Raw genomic sequence first — 9,011 nt, 5'->3', positions numbered from 1 at the left:
GACTCAAGGGTCATCATTATTTTAACCCCCCCGGGCCAGTGCTCCTCTGAGTGTTGGTCCAAAACTGTCAGCCGCCGGTGGCTACTAGGGGAAACTCTGGGCTGGCCTACCGGAAGTTTAGACAATCTGAGTGTGCCCTGAGAAAGAGATATGTGCAGCTCCTATCGGGATTTGTCGGCACATTCGGGCGGTGTTGCTGGTCTTGTTTTAACCTGTCGAAGTGTCTTGAATTACCGAGATACCGAGTCTGATCGGAACGTCTTGGGAGGAGGTCTATTCCTTCGTTGACCGTGAGAGCTTGTCATGGGCTAAGTTGGGACTCCCCTGCAGGGATTGAACTTTCGAAAGCCGTGCCCGCGGTTATGGGCAGATGGGAATTTGTTAATATCCGGTTGTAGATAACTTGAACCTTAACTTAACTAAAATGAATCAACCGAGTGTGTTACCGTGATGGCCTCTTCTCGGCGGAGTCCGTAAAGTGGACACGGTATTGGAGTAATGTTTGCGCAGGTTGCTCTCTAGTTTCTCGCTCACGCTTTGCCTCCTCTTCTCGCTCTCTTTTGCGAATAAGTTAGCCACCATACTTGCTAGTCGCTTGATGCAGCTCCACTTATACTTACCTTGCCTTACCTATAAGCTTAAATAGTTTTGATCGCGAGGGTGCGAGATTGCTGAGTCCCTGTGGCTCACAGATTACTATTACACCAGATGCAGGGCCTGATGATTCCGCTCCAGCAGACGCGTATGAGCTCAAGTGGGAGTTCGACGAAGACTCTCAACGTTACTATGTTTCCTTTCCCGATGATCAGTAGTGGTGCCCATTTGGGGGTGATTGCGACCGTGTCGCATGTTGGGTTCTCTTTTATTTTGGCGCCGTAGTCGGGCCATGAGTGTTTGGATGATGTAATGTTATTTATGTATTTGATTGACGTGGCGAATGTAAGCCAACTATGTTATCTCCCCTTTTATTATTATATTACATGGGATGTTTGTGAAGATTGCCTAACTTGCGACATATGCCTTCAATGCGATTATGTCTCTAAGTCGTGCCTCGACACGTGGGAGCTATAGTCGCATCGAGGGTGTTACATAATGCGAACAAACTTTTCTGGAAGTAGAGAACAGAAGCAGGTATATGCCAGAAATTGATGCAATGTAGAACCATGGTATTTTGCTTTTCTTACAGAGTAAACCATTAAAAAAATCCACATGTAGTTAAAATTATAGGATCTGATGATGTAGCATCACTCAAAGGCTATTCAGAGATGGTGGAACAAGAACGAAGAAACAAATAATCACCATGAGCCCCTCAAGAGTAATCATAAGGAACATGCGATACCTTTCGGAATAAAACTCCATAATGATATCCTATCTTCAATATGAGTCCTGAATCGATATTGTTCTAGGAAATATCTTGGGCACCATCAGTACTATGTAAAGATGACTCTAATGTTACCACATGCCTGCAAAACCAAAAACACAACCTTCAATAATATGATGAAACCCGTTTAAAAAAAATGTGAATGCGAGGACTGAGCTGTGATACAGATGATGGGACAGAGTCCATAGATACTAAGTGGACACACTCCAGCTGGCGGGAGGGAAAACCTTCATAAAAGACTCTAAATTAAGGTAAGAAACACTATTCTGTATCAGGCCAGTCGGCACTGTTCATCCTCCCTCATCATAGTTACAATTAGTAGCCAGATATATATCCATGGATTTTTTTTACAATAGAATGTAGGGTAGTACAGCACGGAATCCTTGCTTCATCTTACGATCTGCTATACTATTTTATAATAGTTCAGTAAAATATTCTATATTTATTGTTCCAAATCATGCACTAAAGATTATTTTTAGTTCCTTATAGTTAGAATTAGTCGTTGATTATCTCTGGAATATTATTTACAATGGACCATGGGTGGTACAAGATGGAATCCTTACAATTTCTATCTAATGAATTCAATTTTTCATTTTTATACAGTGTGCACTCATCATAGATACCAGAAGTAGGGCAAGCTCGACTGCTTGAGATACTGACGGTACATTACTACTTCGGCTAGTGATGTAACTAAATGTATAATGTCAGTATTTTACCGGATTTTTTTGGATCATCGTGGCTGGGTACAAAGTCTTAAGCACAGGGTCTTAGATTAGATCGATGTGCAATACTGCATCTGGGCAGTCATATCTGGATTGTATTATACTCATTTCAAGCCGTGTGCAAATATGTTTTGTAGCGCCCAAAACCAATAGCCACACATCTACTCCCTCCATTCGGAATTACTTGTCTCGGAAATGGATGTATCTAGAACGTCTAGATACATCCATTTCTGAGACAAGTAATTCCGAACGGATGGAGTAATAAACTAATCAACATGCAAACACTAAGAGAAATGATAGAAAGCAAATTTTTTATTTCTCAATCACATTTATTTTGTCCCTGAAACACTAGTGCACGACAAAAGTCTGCGTGCTTATTACAGAAGAAAATAGCTGCAACAGCCTGCAGGCAGTCGTTTCTTGCAACTATCGTTCTTCCTGTTGGGAATGTTGTCACCCTTCTAATAACAGAATAACATAGACGGGTGGCCATTGGCAGATTGCTAGCAAGACCGATAGCAGTGGAACTACATCTCTCCTGGAAGCATTGTATCCGCAGGAAGATCACAAAATGCATTACCCTACATTGCAAGAACAGATGTAGCATTAGTAATTTCTGTAGCATAATTCCCCATCATTTTCCTTTCATTGCAAGAAGATACTAAGTACTTTTCAAGATCACTTACCTCCCCTGTAAGATGGGCAACACATCTTTTCTCGGCGATCAATTCTGCTTCACTCTGGAGGAATTATTATAAGATCGGTTATTCGAATCATTATATTGTGTGTGTTCTATCTATGCTCATATCATCATCCATTACTCCTACAACTCAATACTACCTTTTTTATCCGCCCCCAGAGAAAATTGTCCATTGCCACATCTTGAACTAGTTCATAGTCGCCATCACCCTGTATGAATAATGTCATCGTGAAATTCTGATGTTGTATAATAACAAGAAGAAAAGTAATGGGAATTTCAGTATGAAATCTTACCTTTGATCTACACGGCATGCTGAATACGAGGTCGTCTGCTATGCCATAAGGATTTCCGGTCGTATAAACCTATGGTTGGGCATTGCCTTTGCTTCAGTGGTACACCAAAACAAAAGAAACAATGAACAATCCTAAAGTAGAAAGCATTACCCCTGTAGAGAACCAGTCCCCTTCTGGGGAAGGAGTCACAAGGGACCTCATGGCGTGGGCGATGGAAACAGCGGTTGACGCAGCTGAAGATCTGCCCCATTTTTCGATGAGCACACCTCCACGCTGCATAGCCATATGAATGAATACACAATATTCTCTTGGTTGTCCCAGATGATAGACAAATTGCAGATAAATGTGGAGCAGTGTGTACCCTTTGAACTGTTATAGTGAAATCCTCTTCTAGCCACTTTGTATCTTTGATGACTTCTTTTACTGGCCTCCCATTAATTTTGGCATTCAAGAAATCAGGAACCTACTCAGATGGAAATCATCAAATCAGTTCTCCAAAGCACCACGAAGGCACAAACGGAGTAGCCTTGTTGTTTGTAATCATATCTTCACCTGATTTGTTGAATGGTTTCCCCAGATAGTCATATTTGATACTTTGTCATAAAACACACCAGCTTGTAATGCTAGCTGCAAAAACATTGTGAATGACAGATTAGTCTTGTGATTTGTTGAAATTAAATAACAGAAACACATCATAGATAATTAAGATTCAACATCAAGTACCTGAAACTTGGCTCTATTTTCATCCAACCTTGTCAGTGCATGAAAGTTTTTTGCTGGTAGGTTGGGAGCATTTTTCAAGCAGATCAAAGCACTAAAAGAAGCATACATATACCCCAGGTCAGACATGGTAACAGGATAAATTAATAACACACTTAGCAACCACAAAACCTGTCCATACTTAGTGTTACAGGGGTTCCCAACAACTATGACTTTCACATTCCGAGATGCCACAGCGTTAAGTGCTTTCCCCTGAGACAATCCAAAATTTCAGAGAATAACAACACAACTATTCTGTGAGCATTTGTGTACTCACATATCTGTTAAAATCAGATTTCTGTTCAAGTTTTTTAGCAGGTTTCATGCTAAGGAATCATAGTTTTTGACCCTAGAATACGCGAGAGGACGGCGCATGTTTTGTATCAAAGGAATCACATAGTTCAATGTCAAAGTTGGAGATATACTTCCCTGCGAAGAAAATAATCTGTCTCTTTCACATAAAGGATTCTTGCGAGCAAAAGAATGCAAAAGGAAACCTGTTCAGCAAAGATTTGACCATTGATATCTAGTATGGCAGCTCGTTCCACTCCAGGTCCTCTGGGTTTGGCCCCAATTAGAAGGGCCCAATCTGCATCTTTGAAGATCACATAAGGATCTATGCCGATGCTGACTTCCCTTAGCAGTGGATACAATGAATCCTCCAGTTCCATCGCTACACCTGGAGTTGTAATTATAGGAAAGCATCAGGAAGAAGGGAGACATTGCTCTGTCTCAGTAACTTATTTATACCTGGGAGTACAGCAATATTGGAATTTGGAATGTAGTTCAAAATGTGTACTATTATGTACTAGAAAATTAAGATGGATCGGTGTTGCTTCTCAAATGCGAAGGACAATAAGTGAGTGAAGCTACCTTCTAGTGCCTGTACTGAACTTTCCGAGCCCAATAACTTCAGTGCTAGTGGTTGGTCCTGTCCAAAAACCTCACCGGAGGCAAGCTACAAACATTTAGTCCAATAAATGATCACTACTACCATATTCAGATGTGCTAGACGCAAAATTTCAAGACAAGAATATGGTCACTCGCATTGTAATTGAACACAAAGATGGTACATCAGCAGAAATGTAAGTAATAATCAGTTATGTGCATATATAGCAGGTAGTTTCGGTTGTCAGATTGGCTAAAACAGAAACACATGACTCTGTACTCATTAGTGGCAACAGTAGAATGGCAGTACTTGCCACTATCAATATACTGCCGTTGCATCTGGTAAATGAGAATATTATGACTGCTAGTAGTACTGAGACATTCTTTTCTATGCATTTTCAATGAAAGCAGGAGAATTGTTGACAGTGCCAACACCCCTACATAGATAAAATTTGAATATAGTCGGCGCTGCTTACTTTGAATAGCAGATGATTCGATATCCTCCCGGCCGCACCTGTCAGAGAAACGTTCACTAATTTCTTCCAGGGCCTGGTCTTTTCGTCCTGCGTTCCATTTGACAGGAGGGGCACAGATTAATACAAGCAGCTCTGTATTAGTTAAGCACATCCAACTATCAATATCCACTGATGAATCGTAAACAGAATGTTGTCAAGGAAAAACAAAAATAGCGACGTCTTTGTGTGCAGCAGAAGCATTACCAAGATTGGCGGTGTACCTCCATTGACGCCGCGGGAAGCATGTCCACATCCTGTGCGGGAAAGAGGATCACGGATCAAGGGCGCGTCTTTCATCTGCAGTGTTAACATTGTGGAAAGCTTCCCCGGACAAGGGAAAGACCGCCGGAGTTGTCTTTGTTAGTGCTGACTGATGAAGTTGTGTGTGCGTCCAACGTTACGGGAGAAGATATATCTGTGCCACCACCTTGCCAGGCCGTGCTATTTATTTATTTTTCCTTTCTCGGTGCAGCATGAAAGGGCTTGCCCGTGCCACTTAATATTTCTTGCTCCTTTCTGGGCGCAGCATGAAAGTGCCCAGCCCTGCAACACAAGTCATGCATGCATATCTTTTCGTCCTGGAATTTTCCCTTCTCTTCTCTTCCTTCCTTCTTTTCTTTCCTTATTTTTCTTGGACTGAACTACACAGCGGCTGCCTTCCCGTACAGGGCACCAAGAATAATAAACCATCAAAACCGTATATACGTCCGAGCCGTTCACTGTTCAGAACGCGCAGGCTGCATGGGCCCTCATAATAGCAGTTTGTTCTAAAAAAGCTCCATATTCGCTCCCACTTCGTCCCCTTCGCTTTCACCGTCCCCACTCTGTTCCCTTCATCTTCACCAATGTGTGTCTTCCATAACACATCAACTTCATTAGACATCAAATCTTTGAGCAGCAGCCATGGATAAGAAGTGGGAGAGAAAGTGATTAGTCGGAGTGCTAAATTATACTTACCATCTAGATTACACGTGCTTCGTTGTCATGCTAAAAACGTATTCCCTTCGTCCAGAAATACTTGTCATCAAAATAGATAAAAAGGGATGTATATAGATGTATTTTAATTCTAGATACATGTTTTTTATCCATTTTGATAACAAGTATTTTCGGACGAAGGGAATAGTACTTACCTGCCGGATTACATGTGCTTAGTTGCCATGCTAAAACAAAATGCTTAGTGTTCATATTACAAGTGCTTAGTTGCCATCCTCGTGCATGGCCACGACTGCCCGGATCTCCTCATCCCCGCCCCTTCTCCGCCACCTCGCCATTCCTCCCGCGTTGCTGGCGCCCATGCTGCTGCATGGATCAGTTTGCCGCTCGCGCCACTCGAGTCGAGCCTCTGCACCGCCTGCAGCCGGAAGACATTGCCGTCCCGTGGACTGCCTCCTGGTCTGAGAAAAAAAATCAGGAACACCACCTCTGTTGCAAGAGGTTGCAAAAACAAAAAATCTTCAACAAAATTTATGTTGCAAAAAAAAATTGCAACAAGACCCCTGTTGCAACTTGCAATGGTGGAGGCATCGCTCGGCTACTTGATGTACCAGATCCGATGGCTCGCGACCCGCCTGCCCGGCACGCCTTCTTTTTTGAGAAAATGAAGTTTTTACCTTCTGAGCAGGTTTTCTTTGGAGCTGGGCCAGTATATTGGCGTGGGTATCTTTTTTCTTTGAGGGGGAAACACCCAAGCATATACACACTTGTTAGTTCAGGGAAACAAATCAACTGTACACTGCCTGGGAGGCATCATCAACGCTGACCTGTAAATTTGCTCTGTCATTCGTCCATGGACACTGATGCCGGAGGCCGCCATCAAACGCTGCCCGTATACATTTCAACAACTATTTGTACTAACCGGACGAAATTCGTGCAACCACGGTGGATTTCACATAGCCGGACGAACTTCATTACATTTCAAACATTTTTCATATAAACCGTATGAAATTGATTACATTTTTCATACAAATCGGACTAAAATCTACTCTAAACCTAATCTAAATGATCGCCAGTGCCCGTCCCCCATGTCCAGCCGTGAGCCCAGAGAACTGAAGCTCTGGCTATTGCCTTCGCCTTCTCCAGTTCCGCCTCGGCGCTCTCCAACCAGGGGCGGACCCAGAATAAAAATTTCCCGGTGTCCATGTGTACACACTACACGGTGGATAAAAAGCAGTAATATACATAAAATTAACAGTCAACAACTAAAAATGTCCATCGATATAATTTTTTAACCAAAATGAAGTGTTCCTCTTGAAATACTATTTGATTTTATAAAGTTGAACAATAAAGCATAAGAACTCCAACCAATAAAAACAACAAACGGCGACATAGAACGATATATCTTGATTACGTACAGAAGAAACAAAACCATGTAGTAGTACATATTGTGGATTTACTTGCCATTAGTGCTTACTGCTATCAAGCTTGGTCGATAAATAATCCAAATAGATGTGAATCACTAGGAGAATTTTATTAATCACAGCAACCTGATTCTCAAATCTAATACCCTGAAATTTGAAAACCCTAGCCATACAATTTGGACAAACATAACTAGGTAAAATTAAGATGTATGCATGTAGTTGAGCGAGAATGGTGACCGTACCTAATTCATTTGATTATTTAGCGCTAGGCAATGGCAGGAACAGTGGCGGATCTAGGATTTGGAGTTACCCGGGGCAAACTTTTAAAGGAAACAAATAATTGAAGACACAATGCAATCAAACAAAGACAGGTAACCCAAGTAATTGGCGAAGTAGTAATATGCATTCAGACAAGACGATCAACACAGTTACTTTTCCAAGCAGTTTTTTTTCGAAACGGATTTTGAAAGCAGTTTCAATTTCAAGAACTAGGAACGTTAAAAAAGTCTATACAAAATGACACTTGTCAAACTAAAGATAAGACACACATTTACCACTAAGTTATACTCCCTTCGTTCCGAATTACTTGTCTTAGATTTGTCTAGATACGGAGGTATCTAGCACTAAAATGAGTCTAGATACATCCGTATCTAGACAAATTCAAGACAAGTAATTCGGAACGGAGGGAGTAGTTATATGAAGAGGATTTTGTAGATGCCCACCAGGGTTCCTTATGCCATGGAAATGGTCAACAATTTTCTGGTCTTCAATCCCAACAATTCTCTTTTCAGTATCCAATTTTCAGGAAGTAGGTCAAGTGAGACGAAACTGAAACCTAGAACGCAAGAGTAGAAGATTGGGGGAGAGTGGAAGAACCTGCTATTTGTTTGCCTCGATTGTAATTTTGAGCGGGCCATTTGGCGGTGGCGGTGACGAAATCATCTCCTGTGTGTACGGCTCCCTGAGTAGCACGAACAGAGGGACCCCTCTCCATGGAGCGCCATCGGTGGGACTCAGCGGGGCGGCGTGCATGGAGGCGTGATCGCTTGATGCCCTGATCTGTTTTTCCGATCGATGGCCCATCTAACTCAACTTTAACTCTCTCTTTTTTTGCAACAGGGAACATCAACTCTCAAAGGAAAAAATAACGGGCTCTTATTCTGTTGGGCCTTTACTACCGATTCCAGATTTTCTATGACTTTCTCGCTGGCCCATCTAACGAACCGTTATCTTCTTTGTCTCGTCTTCCTGCTCGAGTCGACCTCAGACTACGACAGAATCTCCTCACTCTCGCTCCCATGGTGTCTGCCAGGCAAAGTAGTAGGGTGGGTACCCTAGGTACGAAACATTTACCCGGGGCGGCCGCCCCCCCACGCACCCACAATTGCGCCGCCCC

General features: G+C 42.3%; 1 protein-coding gene across 4 annotated transcripts; it reads right to left on the bottom strand.

The window, feature by feature from the left end:
* Window positions 1–2,397: 2,397 nt before the first annotated feature.
* On the bottom strand, window positions 2,398–5,667 carry LOC125529370 (malate dehydrogenase [NADP], chloroplastic). 4 transcript variants are annotated; one of them, XM_048693783.1, is made up of 13 exons: window positions 5,463–5,667; window positions 5,220–5,306; window positions 4,729–4,813; window positions 4,353–4,534; window positions 3,998–4,068; window positions 3,820–3,910; window positions 3,649–3,723; window positions 3,458–3,559; window positions 3,247–3,369; window positions 3,097–3,165; window positions 2,944–3,012; window positions 2,790–2,843; window positions 2,398–2,684 (listed from the first exon to the last, which is right to left on the bottom strand). In XM_048693783.1, the coding sequence occupies exons 1-13, from the start codon at window positions 5,568–5,570 to the stop codon at window positions 2,631–2,633; spliced, it is 1,170 nt and encodes a 389-aa protein (XP_048549740.1). In that variant the 5' UTR covers window positions 5,571–5,667; the 3' UTR covers window positions 2,398–2,630. The 4 variants fall into 4 exon arrangements, with proteins under 4 accessions (XP_048549740.1, XP_048549741.1, XP_048549742.1 ...); XM_048693784.1 differs by having other exon boundaries at window positions 4,729–4,798; XM_048693785.1 differs by having other exon boundaries at window positions 5,480–5,500.
* Window positions 5,668–9,011: the final 3,344 nt, after the last annotated feature.

The sequence above is a fragment of the Triticum urartu genome, unplaced genomic scaffold (genome assembly GCF_003073215.2).
Source record: "Triticum urartu cultivar G1812 unplaced genomic scaffold, Tu2.1 TuUngrouped_contig_5556, whole genome shotgun sequence".
Taxonomy (NCBI): Eukaryota; Viridiplantae; Streptophyta; class Magnoliopsida; order Poales; family Poaceae; genus Triticum; species Triticum urartu.
This window is presented reverse-complemented; position numbering and strand designations above follow the sequence as displayed.

Excerpts from the sequence above, each read along its gene's own strand:
- LOC125529370 (XM_048693783.1), bottom strand. The coding sequence starts at position 5,570 with ATGTTAACACTGCAGATGAAAGACGCGCCCTTGATCCGTGATCCTCTT. Across the intron at positions 4,814-5,219 it reads CGAATCATCTGCTATTCAAA|CTTGCCTCCGGTGAGGTTTT; the intron begins GTAAGCAGCGCC and ends AAATGTTTGTAG. Across the intron at positions 3,724-3,819 it reads AAAATAGAGCCAAGTTTCAG|CTAGCATTACAAGCTGGTGT; the intron begins GTACTTGATGTT and ends ATGTTTTTGCAG.